Source organism: Lindgomyces ingoldianus (genome assembly GCF_010093535.1).
Source record: "Lindgomyces ingoldianus strain ATCC 200398 unplaced genomic scaffold BDR25scaffold_8, whole genome shotgun sequence".
Classification (NCBI taxonomy): Eukaryota; Fungi; Ascomycota; class Dothideomycetes; order Pleosporales; family Lindgomycetaceae; genus Lindgomyces; species Lindgomyces ingoldianus.
This window is the reverse complement of record NW_022985169.1, coordinates 875,017-898,588: the sequence shown is the minus strand read 5'-3', so window position 1 is coordinate 898,588 and position 23,572 is coordinate 875,017. Positions and strand designations below refer to the sequence as shown.

The 23,572-nt window shown below is 50.4% G+C and overlaps 9 protein-coding genes across 9 annotated transcripts; 4 read left to right on the top strand and 5 right to left on the bottom strand.

The window, feature by feature from the left end:
• The first annotated feature begins 254 nt into the window (after positions 1-254).
• On the top strand, positions 255-1,557 carry BDR25DRAFT_301896 (sister chromatid cohesion protein-like protein Dcc1). Its single transcript, XM_033689678.1, has 2 exons — positions 255-397; positions 461-1,557. Exons 1-2 carry the CDS (start codon positions 276-278, stop codon positions 1,371-1,373), a joined length of 1,035 nt encoding a protein of 344 aa, XP_033550621.1. The 5' UTR covers positions 255-275; the 3' UTR covers positions 1,374-1,557.
• BDR25DRAFT_392221 (uncharacterized protein) lies at positions 1,441-2,331 on the bottom strand (the record flags this gene model as incomplete). Its single annotated transcript, XM_033698193.1, has 3 exons — positions 1,441-2,157; positions 2,187-2,216; positions 2,245-2,331. The coding sequence occupies 3 exons, from the start codon at positions 2,329-2,331 to the stop codon at positions 1,441-1,443; spliced, it is 834 nt and encodes a 277-aa protein (XP_033550620.1).
• A 25-nt stretch (positions 2,332-2,356) lies between these two features.
• On the top strand, positions 2,357-4,456 carry BDR25DRAFT_341052 (uncharacterized protein; the record flags this gene model as incomplete). Its single annotated transcript, XM_033693573.1, has 4 exons — positions 2,357-2,474; positions 2,578-2,851; positions 2,904-3,133; positions 3,183-4,456. 4 exons carry the CDS (start codon positions 2,357-2,359, stop codon positions 4,454-4,456), a joined length of 1,896 nt encoding a protein of 631 aa, XP_033550619.1.
• Positions 4,457-8,184: 3,728 nt separating this feature from the next.
• BDR25DRAFT_256639 (uncharacterized protein) lies at positions 8,185-10,386 on the bottom strand. The gene is made up of 5 exons (XM_033686422.1): positions 10,151-10,386; positions 9,963-10,096; positions 9,797-9,899; positions 9,436-9,723; positions 8,185-9,358 (listed from the first exon to the last, which is right to left on the bottom strand). Exons 1-5 carry the CDS (start codon positions 10,157-10,159, stop codon positions 8,453-8,455), a joined length of 1,440 nt encoding a protein of 479 aa, XP_033550618.1. The 5' UTR covers positions 10,160-10,386; the 3' UTR covers positions 8,185-8,452.
• Positions 10,387-10,453: 67 nt separating this feature from the next.
• BDR25DRAFT_281727 (Sec7-domain-containing protein) lies at positions 10,454-15,819 on the bottom strand. Its single transcript, XM_033687913.1, has 7 exons — positions 15,254-15,819; positions 12,659-15,192; positions 11,971-12,609; positions 11,534-11,922; positions 11,379-11,485; positions 10,946-11,328; positions 10,454-10,892 (listed from the first exon to the last, which is right to left on the bottom strand). Exons 1-7 carry the CDS (start codon positions 15,624-15,626, stop codon positions 10,647-10,649), a joined length of 4,671 nt encoding a protein of 1,556 aa, XP_033550617.1. The 5' UTR covers positions 15,627-15,819; the 3' UTR covers positions 10,454-10,646.
• An 844-nt stretch (positions 15,820-16,663) lies between these two features.
• Positions 16,664-18,390, bottom strand: BDR25DRAFT_323493 (Anp1-domain-containing protein; the record flags this gene model as incomplete). Its single annotated transcript, XM_033692107.1, has 4 exons — positions 16,664-17,068; positions 17,118-17,437; positions 17,503-18,221; positions 18,308-18,390. 4 exons carry the CDS (start codon positions 18,388-18,390, stop codon positions 16,664-16,666), a joined length of 1,527 nt encoding a protein of 508 aa, XP_033550616.1.
• A 959-nt stretch (positions 18,391-19,349) lies between these two features.
• BDR25DRAFT_301891 (uncharacterized protein) lies at positions 19,350-19,562 on the top strand (the record flags this gene model as incomplete). Its single annotated transcript, XM_033689677.1, has 1 exon — positions 19,350-19,562. A coding segment is annotated over exon 1 (182 nt), but the record flags the coding sequence as incomplete, so codon positions are not given.
• A 934-nt stretch (positions 19,563-20,496) lies between these two features.
• BDR25DRAFT_281721 (uncharacterized protein) lies at positions 20,497-21,681 on the top strand. The gene is made up of 2 exons (XM_033687912.1): positions 20,497-20,650; positions 20,707-21,681. Exons 1-2 carry the CDS (start codon positions 20,509-20,511, stop codon positions 21,507-21,509), a joined length of 945 nt encoding a protein of 314 aa, XP_033550614.1. The 5' UTR covers positions 20,497-20,508; the 3' UTR covers positions 21,510-21,681.
• Positions 21,682-21,805: 124 nt separating this feature from the next.
• On the bottom strand, positions 21,806-23,367 carry BDR25DRAFT_386651 (uncharacterized protein; the record flags this gene model as incomplete). The annotated part of the gene is made up of 3 exons (XM_033698019.1): positions 21,806-22,943; positions 23,078-23,236; positions 23,302-23,367. The coding sequence occupies 3 exons, from the start codon at positions 23,365-23,367 to the stop codon at positions 22,221-22,223; spliced, it is 948 nt and encodes a 315-aa protein (XP_033550613.1). The 3' UTR covers positions 21,806-22,220.
• Between the last annotated feature and the right edge of the window lie 205 nt (positions 23,368-23,572).

The window sequence follows — 23,572 nt, the reverse complement described above, 5'->3', positions numbered from 1 at the left end:
CCGAACCTTGAAGTGACGGGTGCGACGGTGAGAAGCTGGGGCCTCCTAGCCAGATGGCACGGGGGACTTCCAAGGTTCCAAGGGTAGATAAGTATTTTTGGGATGGTGTTGACTGACGGTCCTTGCATCGCGCGCTGTCCAAACGCGTGTTTCAGTTTCAACGCGTGCGCGCAGCTGGCCGCCGATCAGCGGCCCCGCAAACAAAACATGCCCAATGCCCGCGCACAGCACACATCACCTCTGGCTCCTCAGAATCAGAACCTCCTGCAGCCCGCATGGCCGCACTGCAAGACGAGGGCAGCGTGCCCTTCTCCATTGCTCACGGCCAACAGCACCTCCGTCTTCTCGAGCTCCCGGCTGAGATCCTCGAGCTGCTTGATGCTCCCAATCCGCCACCGTGCGTTCCTAGTTCCCGGCTCCCCTTCTGTACCCCTCCCACGATCCCTTCTGACATGCATAGACTATCCATAAAATCACAAGCTGCTTCTGGCGCGTCCGGTACCCCAAGTGCGAAGCCAGCATATGCCGTGCTCTGTACTCCGACTTCGTCCTTCCAGCTACGGCAGGTACAGACGTCCAATTCCCTCTTCGTTACCCAAGCCACGCTTGAAGCCCATGGCAACGAGATACCCGCCCCGACTATTTGTGCAATTGCTTCGTGCGCAGCAACACTAGAGTTGCACCCATCCACTGAGTCTTCTGTCGTGCACTTGCAGGCTGTCTTGCCTGTCTACGATATTGTCGGCGGAGACGTTGATGTGGCAGGCAACGGGAAGAGCAAACCCGTCATCTTCTCACATATTCCTCTCTCTGATGGACAATGCGAAAGTGGCTGGCGGGAGTTGGTGGCATTCGAATTCGCCGGAAGCTCCTACCGACCGTCCGCAAACACCCTTTCTCAAGCGTGGAAATCAATCAGTGCTGCTGCTCTGGCTGAAGGCGTCAAGCTGGATAGCCAATTTCTGACCGAGGATATCTTAAGGCTTGTGGATGAGGAGGGCTACCCCTCCGATCTCATCTTGGCCATTCTGCGGCTTTTAGCGGCCGATAACCAGGACAAAACTGGGCCCTGGTCCTGTCTGGATCGAAGAAAGACGGCCTGCTTCGTTGGGAAAACATTGCTAGAAGCAAGACAGGAGAAGAAATATCTCACAGCCGAGTTCCTTGACGACTGGCGAGATCTTCTCCCAGGAACATGGCGGGAAATTGCGAAACTCGATACTATATCTGGCGCATACACCCTACCCTCATCTACAACCATCCGGTTCAATGAGCGGTTAGCCGCGGCTATAAATGCAGAGGATGTGACTTCAAACGCAGCATCTTCTTCTCGAAAGTGGCACGAGAGGTTTGGCAGAGCACGTCAACGTTGAAGGGTTCTAACGAAAGTAATGAATCCGAGCATCTAGGGTATACTAGCAATCCGCCGATTCCAACACCCTACATCGGCATACGTCTCATCTCCTCAATAGTCCAGTACTTTCTCATGTTCTCTGCCCCCAACTGTGCCACCTCGTCATCTAGATGTTGCCACAGCACCTTGCCAAAGCCATCCAAAATGTCCTTCAGCTCCCTCATCCTCAATTCTCTCTCGCCACTTCGACACCCTTCCAAATACTCTTCTAACTTGTCCAGGCCCTTGTGAATCTGCTTATGCTGAGTAAGCAATTCCAACTCTTTTTGGAAGGCCGGCATCTTCCTCGCAAGTATTGGGAAAATATGCCGCTCTTCGATGGTATGGTGCGTGGTCAAGTGTCGCACGAACTCTTGGCCAACACCCAGGAATTGTCGAATGCTCATCCCTTTAGGTCGTTTTTGGGTTTCACATGCCGTATACAGTAGATTCCATGTTTCGCGGAAGTGGTTGTGGAAATAATCCATGTGTTCAGCCATATGATTATATGCATGGAATTCAGCGGTAGAGAGCTTGGGAAGCGGCTTCTCGGCAGTGGATGACTCTGTGGGAACTTGTGGTGTTTGGCAACTAGGTAGAGATGCCGTAGATGCGACATTTGGCTCTGTATCGACCATTTCTGGGAATTTGCTGTGGAACCGGGTTTGTAAAAGGAATGGTAGGAGTGGGGTGTGAGGCTGACGAGCTCGGTTGAATGCCCTCAAGATTCTGAAACGTCTCATGCGGTTAGTTGGGAGGGCGAACTTGAAGGTACGTTCTAGCATTTATCAACACGCAAGAAATCGATCAACTCTAGCTCTCGCTACCCAATCTCTCGGATCAAAGCTTACAAGATCTTCGGGAAGCCGCTGTTCCGTTCCGATAAACGCCAAGCGCCCTCCCCGTGCTTCATCCCCATTGTGCCACCACTCCAGCATCAGGGAATTCTGCAGCAGCCACAGTATGGCCTCAGGTTGGTCAGCGGTCGTACCCAACGGAGCATCATTGGCTCACGAGTGCGCCTCGGGCTTCATTTGCTGCCGAGCAGGATCCAACCCCATGTCCGTCCGCCGATGGTTTCGTATGTATGGAACTTTTGCACACGAATGCGAGATTCTTTGCTTAATCTGCACATTGGCCCCGACGCATTTATGAATATTCTTCCTGAAATGTAAACTCAATAGCAATTCAAGTCTCTTCAACTGCACCTTCTCATGGTCTTTTCATTAAATCACTTCATCTTTCTTTTGGGAAAGCATTTGATCAGACTCTCGTAAAAATCAACAACCCTTTGGTTGCTCGGACTATGGGGTCTACTTCCCCAACCTCGAGGCCAGGATCACCTCGGCATCCTGTCGACGAACCTCCGAAATGGGAGCAGCGCAAGACCATCATCGCGGAACTCTACGAAGAGAATGAGCTCAAAGACGTCATGCAGGTTAGGAAGAACGATCATAGGTTCAAGGCCTCGTTCACTCGGGTTCTATCCCACCTCCCTAACGTGCCGCAGGGAAAGCCAATACAAGAAACAAATTTCAAGGTGGGGTTTCAATAGGAAATACGTAAGAGGAGTTGAGTACAAGGCCATAATTCGAAAGAAACGGAAACGTAAAAAGGAAGGGGAAAATACGGAGTGTCTTTTACGCAGCCGCAGGATATCGGACAAGAATATTGTCCCGTTTGAGGAGAGGATGATCAGCAGCAAGAAGATATCTGAGGAAGACACTTTCTCAGACATCCGTAAGCATCCTATTTATGATCTGTTTGATGCCGCTGAACCTAGAGCCAGAAACACCTCATAGCCTCAGTTGCCATACCCCAATACCGTTGGATGGAGGTTCGACAACGCTTCAGATCCCCCTTCGCCTGTGTCCTCAACAGAGGACTGCCGCTGTCGAGTTCCCAAAGCCCACTTTCTTCGCCAGTTTCACTTCTTCCGAACCCGACGTGACCCCCCATGCAGATGATTCAAGTGAATCGGCCCCTAAGGCAAGCTACTACCCGATCCAATCTGCTCCCCTAGACGGACAACTCTTGGACTATCTCAATAAAGGAATGACATCAAAGAGCTCCCCACATCTAAAAGTTACCCACTCTACAATCCTCCACAATTCCAGGCCAGGCATGCCATCTACGGTTGCCTGTTTCGCCGGACTGCAAGTCCGAACTCCCCTCATATACAAAAGCCAAAACATTCCGAGCACCGAGGTACAATCTTCTACACCGACGCCTAAACCACCATGCTCTATGATTGAACTCCAGCATCTAAGCGAGCAGGCTCTTGTTGAAGAAATCTTCTACATCAGCCAAGAAGCCGGCATAGTGAATCGCGATATTCCTCTGGACTCCGACATTCCAGAGGCTTCTGATGTCATCAGTGCTGCTTCTCTTTGTTCCGAGTGTAACTCTAATCCAGGAGACTGCACACTTCGCCAACGTCTTTCAGTAATGGTTCACCATTCGCAAACCGGCAAACTGAGCCTGAGCGAAGCGCAAGAGCTGTCCGGGACTTATGTCAGGACTCTCGCTACAGCACGATCGCACTCGCTTATCTGTCTCGTACATATCGCAGTCGATCTAGTCTGGATCTTGGCCACCTCAGGGAGGCGTCACATTGTCTCGAAACTCGCAACAAATCTCCTCCAACTTCCTTCAAACCTCTTCGACGCAGGGCAATGCTCCCAGCGCATTCTCCTTGCAAGCAGCGCACTAACCTTGGCCCAACAGACGAAATGTAAAGAGGCATTATCCCTGATCAAAACGGCCCTCGGAGCAAGTTACGAAGACATCCTCGAAGTCTCCCTCCGTGTGAGCAGCCAGCAGCTAGATTCTTCCGTGCTCACATTCGAACGAGCTGTTATTGAGTTGACTTCGGGCCGAATACGCGAGATTGGGTGGCAGCTATTTGACTGCGATTCTTCAAACGGGCTTGGGAACGTGGAGACCTGGTATCGGACTAGCAGTGGCGAGCTTAGAAGAGAGGAGGTTACTGTGAGGGGTGTTGCGCTCCAGGCTGTGGTAGAGGTGGAATATCAACGGCGGCAGCAAATAATATTAGTATAAGGATCACAAATGGGCTTTGCTAACTCACACAAGAGCACTTCTTGATATTCGATTTCGCCTCATCTTCCTTCACAACGGCGAATTCCCTTGGGGCGCGGCGCTCTCATACACGTCGCTGCCTCTAACAAAGGGTCTTCACTGGTATTTTCAGTCAGTCTTCTGCAAGGCAGATTGCGGGATAAGCGTTGATTCATATGTATGGTCATCCAAAATTCCCAGATTATTATTACCCGACTGCAGAGTACCTTTGCTTTACATTCTACTGATCTACCTAGTTTGAATGCGAAGACTTGGTTATGGGTGCTGCTCGTTAGTCAATGATAGAACTACTTGGATTAGCAGCAAGCGTAGTCTCGCTCGCTAGTCGCACTGTCAAGATAAAGAGGTTTGCAGAAGACTTCGAAGCAAGGGTAGCCAGACCTGAAGACCTATTGTACAGTGCTTGAAGGTATTCAAAGAGTAAAGCCATATCCAACTTTATGCCAAGAACTAATGCAGATGAACATCTAGACGCATGATTTCATCTGCGACCTCGTAGGGAAGCCTAGCTCAATTTGCGCTATCTGGAAACCAGCAAATAGTAAACCTAAATGTTTCTTGAAGTCTACCAGAGAGACATTCAGACCGCCCTCGATAGCGCCCAGAGAGTGCTTAAATTCTTAGATGGAGCTGACGAAAAGCTTGTGAAGAGCTTCATAAAGATATTGGCTGGGTGCTTCAGGAAAGCTGGTTTCAGGCGCTAATCAAAACATGGAGAGATCAATTGAAGCGCCAAAAAGATATAATCACCTTTAAACGCAGCTCAATCGATGGTACTATTGGTGCAGAACGATGTTCTGTGAGGCTAATCGAGAGGATATGTGAAGCTCCTAACTGAATACAAAGACAGGGTGAATGCAATCTTCAAAAAGATCCCCCAGTACAAATCTCTGAGGGGATCCGTCATGGCCAAGGAGAAATAAGTACGATGATCGAGGCTCTAGGTAGCGCAACGGCAGACCATGAATCAATATCCACAAAGGCAGTCATAGGAGAAGTATCTATAGGAATATGCGAATCCCAAGGCTCCACAATTGACGGCCCCTCCCAGTAAACAGAGTGAAAGCGAGATGCATGCAACCGAGGCACAACCACATAAGTAAAGGCTCACCGTATTCGGGTACGCTGATCTTGACAATCAGTGTACGGTGAACCTTCATGCTGCGATGGTACACTAGGTCGAATCGTATCAGCGTATCTCTGGAACAAGCAAGCTCTCCCCACATGGCTAATTTCTCAACGGCCATAAGACTGACGCCGGCCCGGTAAGTGAATTCCATGATCAAGTGATGAGCGAACCAGAGTATGTGTACCTCGCCTCCTTTTATTCAGAATCAGAAGACTCAGTTGAATCTACAGTCGTAGAATATCGTCTCCCGGATACGCTTGGAATTGTTTGTGATAGTGTAGGATTAACAGACACAGCAATATTCCTTGAGCAAAGAATCGACATCGGCGACTCCAAACCCCTTCGGACAGGGAATTGCGGTTTTGCTTGAGGGTTCCATCGTCCAGGAAGATGGCTCCGCTGGTCTCATTCTAAAGGAACTATGCAGTCTGGATGTCAGCCAACGCTCATATATTTCTAACCATTCGGCACCGCGTGCTCAATTTTAAGATGTATTACGCTCCTAGTTGCGGATTATACTGGAAGAAGGGAAATTATCAGGAGCCATTTTGAACAAAGGGTCAGATTCAGAGTATTCTTGTTCGGAAACAATCGGTCTTTTGGGTAACCTGTGCTTGGTGTACTGATAGAACTTGGATATCTGTAATAACCTTCTAATTCTCTGGGTTTGTGGCTACCTGGGTATGGCAGGATAAACCATATATTCACCTTGGTAGCCGTGGAGGGCAGTGGGCGCGAGTGTGATGTGTTCTTTTCACTGGGTCATTGGATTGCAACTGCTCCTACGTTAGCGTAGAGGACGGCTGAGAACTGTATGATTAGGTGGCAGAAGGTTGAAAGTCAAATTGACGATTCCGTTATAAAGCTTTATCACAGTTCCTCCATCGCAACCTTGCTTTGACTTCCCCTACAAGCTGATTAGTACTACACTCTTTCCTCCCCCTGCCCCGTGCTTGGAAATCGTTCATTCGAGATTAGCAACAAAACCAAGAGTATGCTCGTGAGAACCAAGATTCTATTGCGACAGCGCTCAGACAACGGGTATGATTCTTCACAACTCAAGGATGGGGGCTTAGAAGTACTCCTCTTAGTGAATGCTCGATTCGCCAGCGCTCGGCTGAACCTCTGGTCATTCAAACCCTCATATATCTCTGCTAGCCTCTAGCACAATTCCCTACTGTGGAACGCCATCCCGCCCATCCCATTGGTGATCTATTTGCATTCCCCTTCCACTCTTCGCCCTTTCTTCTTTCTCCAGACAATAGGTGCACTTCTCCCACTTGATTTGAGTGTCTTTAATAAGCCACTCGCAGTACATTAGGGGGACTCTCTGGTGAAGAGCGCAATAATAAAAAGGATATACGGTGTTGAGGCGAATGCAACCGCACAATTTGTACTCGATGAAGTTCTGTGAGCACATGTCGGAAGTCGATTCAAAGAGGTCCGTATAAGGATGTCTGCAAAGGAGATTTATTTTATGGATGCATAGCGCTGGTCGTTGAGAGTGTGTGCGTGAAGGTTTTGAACTCGTCACCTATCCAGAAGGTAGTAGTCAGTAACGTGAAATACAGTGAGACAACACTTCAAAATAGATGAATATCGATGCTTTCATAAACAAGACACTCTTCCCCGCCCGAAGCTCGTAAAAAGCTTTCCTTCTCAATCTTCCCACTGAATTCATTCTTCAACCTTCACATACCCGCTCCACCTCTTCCTTCCAACACAACTCCCCTGGCTCACTAGCTCCACTCACTCCCACTCTTCTAATCACCCCTCATTCCTATCACTCCTATACTACTCCACACCCTGGTTCTGCAGCCTATCCAATTGCCACAACCTCGCTACCACTCTGATATAACATCCCCTACAAAAAGGAGGCCCCCATTCCTTAGAATTTATGAAATTGCCACAAGCTTTTGAAAAAGGGTCGATTCCAAGAAAAACCCTTCTCGCACGGTCGCAGCGTCGTAGTGGTTCGGCAGTATGAAGAGTGATGGACCTGCAAGTAGGATGAAGGAGGAAGACGCGTTCGCACATGGCTAGCGGGACTCTGTCTGTGGATCGAGAAGGTGGTCTTGGGAATTATATGGCATGCTCGGTGCTTCGCACTGTAGAATGGTGAGTCTGTGAAGTGACTTCGAGGGTTTGTAATAGCCTCCTCAGGTGAGTGCATAAGTCTCGGAGGAAAATAGGAACTGTGAGAGTAGGAAATGCGTTGGTTTCTAGGCCCAGTGGGGAAGGGGAAGGCATGTGCTGCTGCAGATAGCTTCATGAACAGTTGTGTTGAATAGGCCTGGTCGAGGAGGCGGGGATTTTAGAGAAGTAGCGGGCCTTTTGCGCGTCTAGGAGAGGCAGCCATCACCTTCCTCGCGCTGTTCTGCTCCCTTTCTCTCCCAAGATTGAAGCGCGCGAACTCACCGCTGGCCTGTGCGAGCTTTTTGGAGAGGAGCCCTGAAAGCTCACCCTGACTGACACCCGGTTAACGTTTGAGTATTTTGCAGTTCACTACTGTGACATCTTTCATTCTAACTATGATTTCTTTATCAAACTAGATGAACTCCTAGTCTCTCGCAAACCCTTCACTGGTATCACATTGACAAAAACACAGGAACGATATGGCTGTTACGTGTCTCTATGAATTCTTCTAGTCCCGTGTAAACAGGGAAACCTAAAAGACAAGGAGTAGCTCAGCTACTAGATATGCCAAAACTGGAATCTACACAGAAAGAAAATATACCCCCGTCTACTAGGCCCAATCATGGACACGAGTTCTGAACTGCACCTGTCACCTGCGCCTCAAACCCCCCGTCCCTTCCCCTTAACGTCTGTTACAGCGTTGCAAGAACAACTGCGAGGACCGCAACTGTTACGCCCCATATACCAACGCCAGCTCTACCCGCCGCCCCCTTTTTGCTGGGTGATGGACTAGGCGAAGCTGTCCCACTAGGACTCGTCGTCTCGCCACCGGGCGTATTACTCTCATCGTTCTGCAAAGGCTTGATGGCTAGATTCTGGATCTGGACTCCCGTACTACCATACGCCGCCATTGGTACATTCGTCTGCTTGACCTCAACCAACTTGCCCTGTGTTGGATTCTTGATACCATTCTTAACCAGATCGTCCGCGCCGTCGGGCGGAGAAGGAATGGTGAAGTTTTTCGAAAAGCCCGAGTCCGAGATGAGCGATTCCTCACATTTCGGCGGCTTAGCCTGGGTGGCGGCCGCGTTTGTAGACTGGATGAGTTTGATGTCGAGTTTGTTGTATTGACTTTGGAGATTATCGAAGTCCTTTTTCAAGGAAACGGTTGTGTTTTCATTAATCGTGGCGAGCCCAAAGTCGCTCTCCTCTTGCGAATATTCGTATACCAAACCCCCACTGAGTGCGGTCATGTTCTTTCCATATAGCGCGGCCACCTCGTTGAACACTCTTGCTACACCCTCTGGCTTGTTACAGCCATATTCGGAAAAGAAGACCGGGATGGTGGAGTTTGAGAACATGGCGGCGAGGATGTCGTAGCCGGCGCTTTGATAGGTCGCGTCACCACCACACCAGGAATAACTGTTTAAGCCGAAGAAATCAGACCGTGTGGGGTCGTCGTCTTTACCGTCGATGGCGCATTGAAAATAGGCCCACGTGTCTTCGAGGATGGGACGCACATCAGCAGCTGAGTAACCAACAGGGATTGTGCGTGTCGAGTGTTTGGCGATGTAATTTTTCAGATCACGTTGAACAGCCTGCAGCAATGAGTATTTATAGAAGTTCTACTCAACACGTGCGTCGCGTGTAGAGGAAAGGGACATATAGGACTTACCCTAATATACGGCGGGTTCTCCTTGCTCGTTCCAACATCATTCATAACTTCGTTTGCGGCAAAGAAAGCCAAGGTATTCGGATAACCCTTGAAGTTCTCCACAATACCAAAAATCCTGGTCAAATAGGCGGAATTATAACTGCTTGATGGAGACGCACGATTCAAGCTCTCGCCTTCTAGAGGAGAATTCACATCGATGATCATGTAGATACCTACCGCGTTAAAGATACTCGCACAATCATCATGATTGATACTCGGATCAACGTTGTAAACGCGGATAGTATTAACCTAGGTTTTCTTGTCAGTCACATGTTAATAGATGACAATAATAACAATGGGGCCAGGAAACACAGACACGCACACCAAGGCGCTGTAGCAGAGCTGCATCTCTCAAGCACACAGTACCATTACTCAGGGCATCTTGCTTGGAGTCGGGCTTATATCCGGCCTGTCCTCCTGGCTGGCTGTTGTCACCCACAAAGTTAGCATTCCCCACTGCGCTGCCGTGAAGCTCTTGAAGCTCTTACTAGTCTACGCCAATAATCATTAAACGCTTGTTTGTGACCGTGTCTACGAAATCTTGGCCACGGACTTCGACTGGGTGGACAGCACGAGCGATTGCAGCGAGGGCAGCAACGAGTAGTGCGAGGGATCGGAAGAGCTTGGAATACGTTAGAATCGCCTATACTGGCAATTGGGATACATTTCTGCTTACGGACAACATGGTTAGAGAGTGTATTGCAACAAGTGTAATTGGCGCTTCGGGTATTATGACATCAAGACACGCGACATGCACCAAGCTTAGTTGCTGAGCCGCGGCTGCAAAACGAGTGGATTCGGAAATGTCGCGCGAATGGTGAGGAAGGTGTAATGAGTGCAAATGGCAGCGGTGGTGGAAACCTTGGAAGGAGTGACTGTGGTCAGAAGTCAGAAGTTGCAAAGAGGGAAGGCGCAGTCCCTCGTCGTCCTGAGACTGTGATCAAGATGGGACGGATACGAATGATTATGTAACCCCGTTCCGAAACAAGGCAAAGGATGTTACTTCGTGAAGTCGGGCCAATCACCGCGAAGGCCGTGTTTCATCCGTGACGGACATTAACATTCCTCGTGTCCAATAATAATCATCCCCATCCTACGACCTAGACAGACAACCCACTTCTGCCTCGGCCTCCAACGCCCCCGTCTTCAACCCTAAAACCCGTCAAGTCGTTTCATGTCTCCGGCTTCTTCTCCTCCGCCCCCTTCGGCCGTTCTTCCTTCGACTTCCCCTCCGCGTTTGGCTTCTCTGCGTCCTCTGGAAACAGTTCCGAGAAGAAGTCTGGCAGGAATCTATTAATGCGCTTCCACGTCTCATTCCAAAGTTCCTCTTGCTCAGGTTTCTCGTCTGGCGGAGCCAGGAACCCCGCATTGGACATCACCAACAACACATTTTTCAGATTCTCCGACACAGCTTCCTCCTGTTTAATGGTAAGCTCTCTGTGCGCTGAGGCATTCAATTGCCTTGACGTACCAGGTTATCGCCCTGACCGCTATTCATCAACCTATCCATGATGGTGATGCTCTTGAGCCATAGATCCAGCATGCCATCCCACTCAGATAGCAAGACGAGATAGTGCAGGAACACCTTGCACAATAGTGTTGCTGCCCGTACCCGTGTCTCGCTCATACCTAGCGGGTCTGATTGATACACTTCTGGTTTGAGTAGCTGATTAATTAGAGGGAAGAGGACTTCGCTAAAAATCGCCGTCCATTCCTTGTGGTCTGGAGATGCGAGTTCGTTGGATAGGAGGGTACGTTGAAGTGCTCCGAAAGCCTGTTGTCGAATCTCGCGGCATGGGTTAAGACACTGGTGTGTTAGTGCTCTCAATATTGGGGACCAATAGGCTGTCCATGCTGCTCGCAATCAGATAACTTCAAGTCTGGTCGAGATCAAAGATTCGTACCTTCATTTGGCTCCAGGTGAGACTGCTCGATAAAGTTAGGCACCCTGCCCGACATCTGGTAGATGATAGTCATTGCTTTGCTGCCGCGGACAACAACCTCGTTGCTCCTGACTACGTTAACGAAAGCGTTATCAAATATTCTAGAAGATGTATACTCTGGCTTCTTGGCTTTTGGCGCTTTTCCTCGCCTATTGGCCTGGTCATGTTGCTGCTCTTGAAGTGCTCCCACTTGGGCTGCGGTCGCGAATTCATTCAGCAGTGCAATAGCAGCTTCGTAATTGTCGGCAGATATTCCAGGTTGTGCTGAGGTCGCAAGATCTTCAACGAGCTGAAAAACATCGCCAGCAGCTTCGGGCACAGGATGCAAAGTATTGAGGATTGCCCAGAAGTCGGGTGAGCTGGATAGTTCACTGCGCAGGCCAATTGGACCCTTGCAGCAATCAGACAGACCCTTCAACAGGGGCTGTGCGCATTGCTTTAGGAGCTCCTGGTCGAAGCTCGAGAATGTGTGCAGGATGACGGGAGCTCGAATGAAGTCAAAATCCTACACTAGTCAGTATGTGTCGAAGGGTGAACGCTCGAATGTACATACGTTGCTAGCCTTGAGCAGGCTCAGGAGGTAGTAGACAGACCGAGCTATCACTACAGGGTGCAGTTTAGACGCATCTCTTATGACGCTCTGCAATGAGTCCGTAACATCCTTCGCTAGCTCTTGTACAGTTTCATCGTCTCGAAGCGCAAGCACAGTTGCTAATTCAAGTACAAACACTAGACTAGGGTCGTACGTTGGTCGATTCAGTTTTGCCTTGTTGCCATTTGGTCTTGGGCTGTTTGGATGGGGAAGCTCTGGTTTTACGACGATAACTCGCGGTGAACCATCTTCCGGTATTTGCTCTAGGAGTGATAAGAGCAACGACCTTAGAGACTCAACAGGAAGTTGACTGATGTTCGCAAGGATGTCTTCAAAGTGGCACTCCTTTACCGTATCTACAGTACATAGAGTATATTCAATTTCCTGGTCTGAGGGCTCTGGGGGTTCATCGTTGGCGAAGCTTGAAACGTAAGATGTCAACGCTGAGAAGATCCCGGTATCAGCAGGACGTTCAGCGCGATCGATGATTTGTGCAGGACTTTGAAGAGGGATAGGAGGGAGGGCGAGTGTCTTCTGGAAGGATAGGAAATAGGGAGGTAGTAAAGAGTTGACGAAGAGATTCATCATGATGTGGATAAGCTAACAACTGTTAATTCTGATGTGAGCATGATTTACGAGCGTGACTCACATGATTCCATCCATCCCGTATAGAAGCTTCGTTGCCTTTGATTACTTGGAACAGCACAACGGTAGCTAATTGCGCTCTGCCATCTCGCCCAAAGCGGACGGCTGTCTCGCTGACCATCACGCTCTTCTTGTCGGCTTGGACTTCAGTATTCAGGGCCGTACTTGGCGGCATATCAGGCGCAAGTGTACTGATATACGAGAGGCATGAGATGATTCGATCGAGCGCATCGCTTAATCCATATTTCGCTGCAATCTGAGCACACTGGTCGAAACCAGTGACCACACGAGAGAAGACCGCATCATCTGTAGCTGACATAAAGACGTAAGAGAGCGTGGCTACGATTGGCTTCCAGGTTGCTGCAAACATATCCGCATCGAAGATGTTGGTATCGCAAATCGCAAGATCTGTGGCTGACTGAACCTTGATCAAGAGCTCTTTCCAAGCGTGGTCGTAAGCATGGCGGTTGTCATGCTCTTCAGGGAGAATTATCTCCCGATTCTTAATTGAGTCGAAGATGGACTGGAGATAATCTGGGTCGAAGTCCTTCCCATCATTCACACCCCGGAGGTTCTTTGCGAAGTCTGCCACAGTCATACGTGCCTGCTTCATATTTGGATTGTGTTGATCCGTATTAAGCATAATAATAGCGTAGGTCAGAACGAAGACCGCATCCTTATTGGCAACGCCTTCGGGCTGGGCTTTTGCGCAATATTGGTCTGAGAATTCCGTCACAATTCTCTCAATGAGTGCAGATTCACCAGGGAGCCGGAAAGAGTGCAGCAGCTGCCGAAGAGCTTCGTCCACCCGCTGCCCGCTAAAGTCCATTAGGCCGATGAAGGCGCTCAGAATCTGCTCATTAGACCTTTTGGATATGAATTCTCCAAGCACTTTCTTGTCGACCCTTGTGGTACCCTTAACAAACTCCGCAATGGACCGAGGATCATTGACATCTTCGATGACGCCCTGTGAAGCGAGGAAGGCGATGCCTGCTTTTGGGTTCTCATTGAACTTGGTGGCTCCTCTGATTATGACCTTCTTCCGAGCTCGCTGTTCGCGTAGTGCGTTGGCATCAGGGTAGCCGTTGGCGACGGGAGAGTCTTCTAGTCGATCTGCAATGGACTGCACAAAGCCAAGAAGCGCATCTAGGCACAAAGGAGGCACATTCACGGTGCTCCATGTAGCGGAGTCGGGAAATGCATTTCGTGATAGAAGCCCGACGATATCCATGCAAAGATCTCCACGGTCGACCTCACAGTCGTAATTGACAAACAGCTCGGCCATGAATGATGGAATTCGAACTAGCGCACCTAGGCTTTCGACCATGGCTTCCCGGGCATCAGGTTTCCGAGCACCACCCTCAAGGCCAAGCCTTTGTCGGTCCTTCACAGGTACTGGAGTCGATCGGCCGCTGCTATTGCTCGCCTGTGACGGCGTAGGTTTGATGAGGCTCGGTGCTTGCGGGACCCCCTCGTACAAAGACGGCTCGATTCCAGGTTCTGCTGGAATCTCGACTCGTGGGAATAGACAGGTCACTAGGTAGGACAGAAACAACTCCTGCTGGAGCTTGAGTACGTTTCTGCAAGTTGCCAGAAGAGTGCCGGCAACTCGAAGGGACTCGTTTAGAATCGCCATGTTCTCCGACCGGACCAGCTGGAAAATGTGCCGACAGAGAGTGTCCTTGGCCAGATTCGCCAAACTCGGGTGGTTTGCAATCGACGGGCCCGCAACCTCGAGAGCCACGTCTACTATACGCAAGGCCATAACACGCATGGTGTCAGTGTGTTGTCGGTCATGGGGGTCTAGCAGGTCGACCAGTACTCGAAATAGCTCTCGAATGGAAGGCAGCGAGTAAGGCTTGATTTCAGCAGGACTCTCAGGCTCTGCTGTTGCTGGAAGATCTACGGTGGACCCCGCAGGATTCGGAGCATTGCTGTCCACATCGTCCTGGCTTTTGTCTGAACTGCTGGGATGCGGAGGATCTTCGACCTTGGTTGGCGCGACGCTCTCTCCATTCACGGATGGATCCATCCTGACGGCATCCATCTTGTCGTCCTCCGGGTCTTGGTCTAGTGCTGCAAGCTCCTCTGGCGATTCGATTTCTAGTGTCTTCAGCCGTCTGAATATCACCTGGCACATAGACACCATCGAAATCTCGGCAGATCGACGCAATAGTTCAGACAGCCTGGCCTGACAGCACATGCTCAACCCAGTCTCCATCATCTCACAGATACTCTCGTCGCCGAGGACCTCTCCTCCGGGCCCGGAGACCATGCCTTCCATGAGCTTGAGTATGCGCAGAAGCACAATCTCGTCTGCAGCAGAGTCGCTGGCCTCGAATCTGCAGTGTGTGATGGCGGACGAGAGTAGCTGCATGGCTTCTGGGAGTCGAGGGGAGTCATGGCCGATTAAATTGTATGCGAGGAACTTGGTGATAGCTATTAGAGCGAGGGAAGTTATTGGTGCCGAAGTCGACGAGGATCTTATAACCTGGAGGAAGGGGTGGAGCATCGACGGAGTATCAAACGTTCGGATATCTGTGCAATGCTTGTTAGTATATACAGTACCAGCATTTAGAGATGGGAGAGCGCTACGGACCTTTACAGCCCTTCAGCTCGCTCCGCAGACGTGCAAAAGCAGACATCAGAGGATTGTCCTGTAAGCTCTTCCCCTTCTTTCCCCTCAAGCCCCATCTGCTGGGCACGGCTTCCTCCTGCTCTCCCCCGCTCACAATTCCTTGCCCGGATCTGTCCCGCCGATGTACCGCTGGGGTCTTGTTCGAAGACCCCCCAAGGATGGCGGATACGGAAGAATGCGCCCAGCGGGCATGCTTCCGCATAGCAGACGTGACGGTTATGCATTCTGTGACCACGAGCGCGACTGGGTTTACAGCAACGGAGATGGGTCGGCGGTCGACAGTTGCAAGCTGGACGTTCTGTGTGGAATCGGCCGTGCTCCCGCTATCAGACATGTTGGATAGCGCTTCTGGCAAGGGGCGTTGTCGCTTCGGAGAGGTAATGGGATGCGCCAGGTGTATGCTTAGTTACATCAGCGTCCACCACTAAAAAATTCCAAAGAAAAGCATGGTTAACAGATCGGAGCCTGAACAGAGAGCTTCAAGTAGCAAATTGTCGAGACTGTGTCCTCAGGGAGGTGGAGCCGGAATGATAGGCACCAGCAATCGGGCTTCTAGCTACTTGAACATTTTGGAGTTCGGCCATGCCATGCCATGCCAAGCAAAGTCGTCGCTGTTTCACCGCAGGAGAGGCCAGGGTGTCCGCGCTGACTACACACTTCAGGGTGAAGTTAGCTACTCTCACGGCCCCAGCTGCTGCGACCCTAGCATGCTATCACCTAACGTGGAACATCACTAGGCTAGGAGTCTATTCGCTGACTTCTTCTTGGAATTAGGGAGAGCACCAACAGCACGCCAATTCCCCTCGCAAATCACAGCTATCTTCCACGTCAGGTGACGAGACGATTGCCCATGCACTTTCGACCCATGTCATCATTCTTGGTCGGAGCTTTTGCTTCAATTCTTTTGGTATTGATACAGCAACCAGCGCTCGTGTCCTCGAGTCGAGCATAAACGCCCCTGAATGCAAAGCTCTAATATATACAACCAGCACCCGCGAGGACCTTCTCCGCAACGCCAATTGAATGAAATGTGAAACAAAGTTGCAAGACGCGCACTAGGATGCCTATCTAGCGAGAGACTGCCCTAGCGTATTCACTTGGAACTCCCGCTTATGGTTATCATCTCGTAACGCTTCCAGGCTTGATAATCCTTCAAGATCCGCCACAGACACTAAAATGTCGTCCATCGTTCAATTAAAGTAGTTCGGGCGCGACGGTATTCAAAAGTCGACTGATGAATTTCATGAAAGGCCGTTGTTGCTGAGCTCCTTCAAGCGCTCTACGCTTTCTTCTCTTCGCCACTGGGTTCCTTCCTGTTGCAATAGTAAGAACGCAAACTTGCAAACCTGCAGAGCAGAGAAATGTCGCGACTCACTGCTTCGGCTCGGCTGGTTTCTTTTCATCCTCTCCCCTCGCGTCGTGAATCTGCGCAGGTGTGGGGTTTTCTTGTTTAGATTGCTCGGCATCCTTCTTTGGGGCTTCGGGTTCCTTCTTCGGAGAGTCAGCTTCTTTCTTAGACTGCTCCGCTTCCTTCTTTGCGTTCTGTACCAGATTGTGGATCTCGTTCTTGTCCTTCTCCCATTCGCTGGACTTAGAGTCGAACTGGTCTTTGATCTTGTCCATGCGCTCTTTCTTAGCCTTCTCTTCGGCTTCCTTGCTCTTTCGCTCCTTCTCCATCTCCTCCATATGTCGGATATCGTCAACACTGGGCTCGTAGAGATGCCAGATCGTGTAGTGCGGAAGGCCAACGACTGAGAACTTCATGCGCTTCGCCATCTAGATCCATTGTGAGCAATTAAGAGTGAAAGAGGTTTGGCAGTCTCACCTTTCCAAACCCTTCTGTCTCGGCATGCTTTTCGAAGCTGAATGCGGGGAAGTGGACTCCAGAGCGGAACACCTTCGCTTTGGCTAGAATGCTGACTCCTCCAACGCCGTCAATTTCCATCTCCATGTCAGGGTCGCCATAGGGATCTCGAAGGTAAGCTAGATGGGGTCTCCAGGTGGCATATTCCGCGTATCCCTCTACGATGACCGCATCCTCGTCCAAGGTATCAGCCAGGGCCAAAGCAGTCTCCGATTCCTGCCACGAATTCAAGTCATAAGGTTGCTCTCCTCCGAGCCAGTCAGGCAGAGGTCGCCAGACATCTAAGTGATTTTGTCAGCAATCTTAAACTTAAATTGAAACATATATGAAGCGATCTTCGCCTTACTGGGAACGATGACATCCTTGTTGTGCCGCATGAGGTCCTCCAAGATGGTGAACGGCGCAGTCTCGACATCGACGTCCCTCCAGTAAACCCAACTGTGTGTTGGTCGTAGAGCCGCGCTGAGCAGCCAATTGCGAGCCTGAGCCATAGACTTCCGTCGTCCCGCCTGAGCCGCGAACCCGTGTCTGCTCTCAACGTCCTGGTCGACTTTTTGCCCGAAATCCTTTTCCATGATTGATATCTCTCCGAATTGCTGCTTTGGCTCTGGATCCGCCTGCAGCTCGCCGAGCTTCCTTGTCAACTTCTCAATCGTATCGTCTTTAGAGTCTCCGACGAGAAAGGCCAGGTCGATGAGGTTATGGGGATAAGTCAGATTCTTCAGATGATTGAAGAACATGTCGAGATGTGGCGAGGCGTCTCGCAACGGTGCGCAGAGCAGTATCCTCTCCTCCCTCTCCCACCCCCTTGCTGTGCCCTGCACATTGTTCAGGTCGTAGTATCGGACCGTCTCAAGCTGGGAGTCCTCGGTGGAGGCAAAGTAGCTGAGAGGCCCCGAGCCCAGGTTCGGCCGCATGTCAGGGAAAAAGAAGAAGAAGAAGAGGCAGAAGAGGGTGCCGCCGAGCAAGAGGCGCTGTATTAGCTGGCGACGCCGCCGTAGCGCTGGTTGTGATCGCGGCTGGAACCTGCAGCAGCAACGAAAGTTAGCATCATGATGCCACGCGCTGTGGGAACAGTGGTAGTTGGGATGGCTGCGGTGAGCAGTGAATGGGCTCAGACTTGACGGCAGCATGGTGACTGCGGAACGTACTTGTGTGGTTGGATGGAGAAGGTGCCGCTGCCTCCTAACGAAGGATATGCCGCATGCCCGTTGGAATAGGCATGGCGATGCATTTTCCCCTTAGGCGACGCCGCATGTAAGGGCAGCATCCAGTCTGGCGTTTCTGAAGCTCGAGGTCGCTGTGAAGGTCTCCCTTGAACACCCCCGGTCACCTTCGACCCGCCAGATCACGGAAACGGAGGGCGAGCGCGGACGACTCCAGGGCAGGCCACGCGGGGACAGACGGAAGACCAAATTGATTGATGGCGGCGACGGCCACGGTGGATGCAGCGGGCGATGTGTCGAGAGGGTGGGAGTTGCTAAATCGTGGGAGGATGTTGTTGTCTAGGACTCCGCAGCCTTGGCTTCAGATTATTTCGCTACGGTGGCAGATATGCCCGATAACCCTAGTGGCGACTACCGAAGCGGCGGCAATTTGCACAAGGGAGATGCAAAGGGGGGTTTGTTAAGAAATCGCAGTGCGCTGCTTCTGGCAGTAATGTGAATGCTGGAGCTGCGGTGTTAATGAGCGAGTGTACCTGGGCAGAGGTCTCAACTCCGCTGATGCGCTAAGCCGCCTGTTGAGATGGTACTGTGTGAACTAAAATGAGAGAATTGTGTGGCAAAATAATGCACTAGCTTTCACCAGAGTGGAATGTTCTCCATGTAACTTGAATCTAAAATTGGCAACGCCCCTATCTCGAGTTTTGTTTCAGCTTATGTTGCTGAGCTGCAACACCAACTGATTACGTAACGGACGCCAAGACTGGCAGGCCATTCACGTTATCAATCGCATTCTGACAAAGCATCACAGGAGTTGCGCAGACATATCCATCAAATGGACAAGATTTCGTCTATTAATTCGTACTAAGCTTAACTAGGTAGTGACCCTTTCCGCGATGCTACCATCTAGGACAAGGAGAATGGCCACTCGAAAGGGTTTATATAGTAAACCGAGCGATCTTTAACAATCTATACGCTCATTAGCCTCCTCTAGCAACTAGCGATCATTCGGAGGAATGGCAGTTTCATGCTCAGAAAAGCCGATTTAGTCATGCTCCTCCGCCGGCCTGGGGCCAGGACAACCCAAGACGGACTATCCCAACCTTTGGCTCGCAGACCACAATTACACGCTGTTGGACGAGCCTTGAGCAAAACTCCACAACTCGTCATTCCAGCCAAGGCTAGTAGAGTGCGGGAGGGTGACCTGGCGTTGGAGCTCGTTGAATGGATTGACTAGTTTTCATCCCAGCAACAGAGGGAATGGAATTCGAACTTACCCAGAAAGCCCGCGGGTCGGGAGTCGATATGAATCGGCTATATCTGTCTGACCCAAGTCAGTGAGAGTTTAGCAGACAATAGCGGACGGGCAGATTGCGTTGTGGAGAGATCAGAAAAGGTAAGCTGGTATAAGTTGTCTTCAATGAAGTTCAGTAGCAGAACTGAAAATTATACACTCATCATAAGAGCATGACGTATGTAGATCGCATGCTGGAAAAGGTTAGGGGAAATAACTTACTGTAGTCAGTTGTTAGAATGCATCAACTGTACTATGTCAGTCAAGATAGAGATGCAGATTGCCAAGACAGTGCGTGCTTCAGCGAAATTGCAAAATCTCCGAAATCCTGTTTCAGAAAACGAACGCGTCATTAAGGCAAACGGACTTTTTGTGAGACCGATTATATTTTCTGATTCTGGGTGTTTTCATTCCAGGATGCTGTCATCCATATTCTTTGAGACGAAGGCGGTAGTCGAGCTGGAAGGACTTGGACGAACATGCGTGTCGGGCAGGCCAATGCGACGCATTTTACTTAGCCAGATCAGTTGTTCATCCGCTCCTACGTTAAAGTAAGCTTTCCGCGCTGCTACCAGTTGTTGGAATCTTTCAAATGAAAAGATGAGATCAGACGGTGGTGCATGTTGTTCAATTGCTCACGAAGGATCACGAGAACAAGTTTCAGATGTTATCAATCATAATAAAGCGGAAAAAAACCAGAGAAAAGAATTTGGCACGTACCTGAGGAGCGAGAACAGTTGGAAGGTGATGTGTTTTGAGGCAGAGGTTGCGAAGCTCAAGCGAAGAAAATATCGATTGCAGGCGCCAAGATTTCGGCTTAGTCATCCGAACCTGCGAACTGATTCAATCCAGCATTCGGCAAACAAGGCTTCAACATTAGCGACTTTTTCGCACAATGAATACAGATAGAAGAAGAATAAATGCCCCGAGTGGCGGGACTTCCGCACCGATTTTCTCCAGGACTGTTAAAGAGTCTGGATATCTTCAATCGCTGCGACCGTCGCGAATCAGAGCTCCGCATGAGCTCCGCAACATCTGTAAGCGCTCTTCTGACGGATTCGCTATCTACTGTGTACACATTGACCTTGGGCAGACCTACGAACTGGAATTATCCCCTCCGCCTCTGGCAGTGCCTACCTCGAAATCCCCCTTCCCACCCCGTCCTCGCCAACAACCTCCCTCATCCCCCCGCGCTCCTCTCTAAAGCTCTCTTGCTCAATCCAAGGACCCAAACCGCTCCCACGCAGCGCCCCATTCAGCCCCTCTCTTTTGCTTACCGCAACCGTGAAATTCGCCCCTTTCGCCTCCCGTAACCGCCGTGGCTATATCCGCGACTCTGTGGAACGTGACATAGGCGTACATCTTGAGACAGCACTGAGGGGGGTCTTGATTGGGGAGAGGTGGCCGAAGAGTGGGGTTGAGGTCATTGTGACAGTTATTGAGGGGGACGAAGATGGGTGGTGGGGCGATGCTGTTATGGGTGTACATGGAGGTACGAATGGTAGTGGATGGGGCTTGTTGAACGTGCTCGCAGGTTGCATCACGGTCTCGAGTGCCGCGATTGCGGATGCGGGGATTGATTGCGTCGATATGGTGTCTGGTGGCGTGGCCGCTATGGTGAGGAATCCTCATGCAACTGGAAGAGAGGAGAAGGAAAAGCTAGTCAAAGTGCTGGATCCCTGCCCTTCGGAGCATCAAGATATTGTTGCGGCATGTGCGGTTGGATATCTAGCTGCAAGAGACGAAATCACCGAGGTCTGGATGAAAGGAGACATCGGATTCAGCCAAGAGGAACTGGTGGATGGAGCAACCCATGCCGCACTTGGAAGTCTGTCGGTGCTCAAGGAAGTGTTGCTCGAATCCGTCGAAGCGAAATTTAAGGGAGAGGGATCCTAGGAGTCAGGAGGCTTGAAGAGGATGACTCTATCACAGCATGTTGAGTTGATGAGCTTAGCATCTTTGTTTTCTTTCCTTCTGGGCTCAATGTGATCTTGGCATAGCGTTGGCGTTTCTGCGAGGGATACCAAAAGATGGTCGGGCGGCTGCTATATCAAAAGCGGTGGACTAGCCTTTATTCAAGTTTCAAAGAACAATGCTCACAGATGATGGCACCAAAGGCCATTCTAATCCATTCACGTGACACGGCGACACACAAGGGCAACCTTGGAAAATTGAGAATGTATGGTATCCATGAAAAGGCCCATCACCGCGGGCAGATCCGTCAGAACCGCAGGGAAGATGCCTAATGCTTTCTACAGAGCACTTCCATCTCCACTCAGCTACCCGTTAATCTGGCCTCGTATGTCCAATCCAATCCGAAAAGCCCATCTCATAACAGCCCGCAGGCATAAGATATGTTCAAATCCTGTTCAGAAGACCTGGCCGGACTCCTTGAAAACCCCACTCCACAACGCTATCATGAGAAAGAAAAAAGATAAGAAACCCAATGCATGGTTTATGCTCCAGAATCCCTCCAAGGTTTTCTGCTTTTGGCATTCTCCGATTCAGTCCCAATCCGAAATGCTTCCCGATGCTGTTTCAATGACTGTGCTGTGCTGATATGCACATCCCCTGTGAATTAGATGGTTGGCAGCTGTCTTGGTTGCCCTAGGTCGTAGTCTCCAACCAAGCCTCAACAGCGAACTCGCCGCCCCAATTGCCGTCATCACCATCTTTATTCACTCCCACATCACCACCTTGGACTTCCTGAGTCATGCCCTCGGAGACACCAGAGTCAGGATGAATGGTAGTAGCCTCTGTGTCATGCTCGGTTTCGCCTCTCACTCTGACGCTTTTGTCGTCCGCAGCAGCAGCATGGAACTCTGGGTCCACTTGGGAAGGCTTGTTGATTGCACTCCAAGCTGGCTGGGGATCGGTGTCGCCACCGTTTGTGATATCTTCGCCCAAAGAGGCCTTCTTGGACTTCGATTTCTTCGCATTACGCTTGGGTTTAGGGGAAGCCTTGGATTTGGCAGTCTTCGCGCGTTTTGCGGGCTTCTTCGCCTCCTTGTCTTGCCCCTCATCACCGCCCTCCTTCGTCACGGGAATGGGGTCTTCTTCATCGCCCTTAGCAACTTCCTCACCCGCATCCGTCTTGCCTCTAGGGGAAGTAGTTCCAGCTCCACGCTTCCGCTTCGTCGGAGTAGAAGTAGCAGCAGATTCCTCCTCACCATCTGCTCCAGTGACAGTAGCACCTTTGCCTTTCGGTGGAGTAGTGACAATCGGCATTATCTCCCCCTTCTCAATAGCAAGCTTAAGCCGCGAATACCGCTTCGAAGCCGCGGCGGAAGTGGTACCGCATTTCTCTGCGATGAGGTTCCAGTTTGGTGCCTATCCACTCATCATTAGCAATCAGTCCTCTTTATTTACCTTACCACCTAAGGCCGTATATAAACTTAGTGCTAGGCGCAAGCAAGTCATTTGTGCGGCAGGGAATATAGTGAAGACCATATGATCTGACATACCTTCTTATCCGTACAATGCTTGACACACAACCACAAGAATTGGTACGCTGTCGGCCCCGGGTTTTTGCCCTCGGCGATAGATATCTTGAGCCGAGACCAGCGCTTAGAAGTCGCGCTAGGCTTCAGGTCAAGATCCTTACCCACAGCAACCCAGTTGATCTATTTCATGTCAGTACTATTCAGCTCGCTAAATGGATGGTAAGGGCTTGGGGAATAGCACCTACAGTCGGTGGACCCGCAGTAGTAAGCACGAGATATAGGTACTTGACGTTCTCTTCGTCGGAAGACATTATGAATATTCAAAATGATCTTGTTGTGTGACTCGATCCAATTGTGAAGGTGACGAGGAAGAAGGTGGAAGGACGACAAGGAAGTCTAATTTATAAAGACTGAGGAAAGTAGAGGTTAAAGGTGAAATTGAGTGGCGTGGCCTGTAGTCTTGATAGGGCTTCACCAGAGATGCGAACTGAGGTGAAAGTGAACGGGAAGCGGTGA

Coding starts and splice junctions, on each gene's coding strand:
- BDR25DRAFT_301896 (XM_033689678.1), top strand. CDS start 276: ATGGCCGCACTGCAAGACGAGGGCAGCGTGCCCTTCTCCATTGCTCAC. Junction 398..460: donor GATGCTCCCAATCCGCCACC/GTGCGTTCCTAG, acceptor TGACATGCATAG/ACTATCCATAAAATCACAAG.
- BDR25DRAFT_256639 (XM_033686422.1), bottom strand. Junction 9,724..9,796: donor CTCTGCTACAGCGCCTTGGT/GTGCGTGTCTGT, acceptor AAGAAAACCTAG/GTTAATACTATCCGCGTTTA. Junction 9,359..9,435: donor AGAACCCGCCGTATATTAGG/GTAAGTCCTATA, acceptor TCATTGCTGCAG/GCTGTTCAACGTGATCTGAA.
- BDR25DRAFT_281727 (XM_033687913.1), bottom strand. CDS start 15,626: ATGTCTGATAGCGGGAGCACGGCCGATTCCACACAGAACGTCCAGCTT. Junction 11,923..11,970: donor GCCTGCTCAAGGCTAGCAAC/GTATGTACATTC, acceptor TGACTAGTGTAG/GATTTTGACTTCATTCGAGC. Junction 10,893..10,945: donor GCGGTCAGGGCGATAACCTG/GTACGTCAAGGC, acceptor ACCATTAAACAG/GAGGAAGCTGTGTCGGAGAA.
- BDR25DRAFT_281721 (XM_033687912.1), top strand. CDS start 20,509: ATGAATACAGATAGAAGAAGAATAAATGCCCCGAGTGGCGGGACTTCC. Junction 20,651..20,706: donor GCATGAGCTCCGCAACATCT/GTAAGCGCTCTT, acceptor GACCTTGGGCAG/ACCTACGAACTGGAATTATC.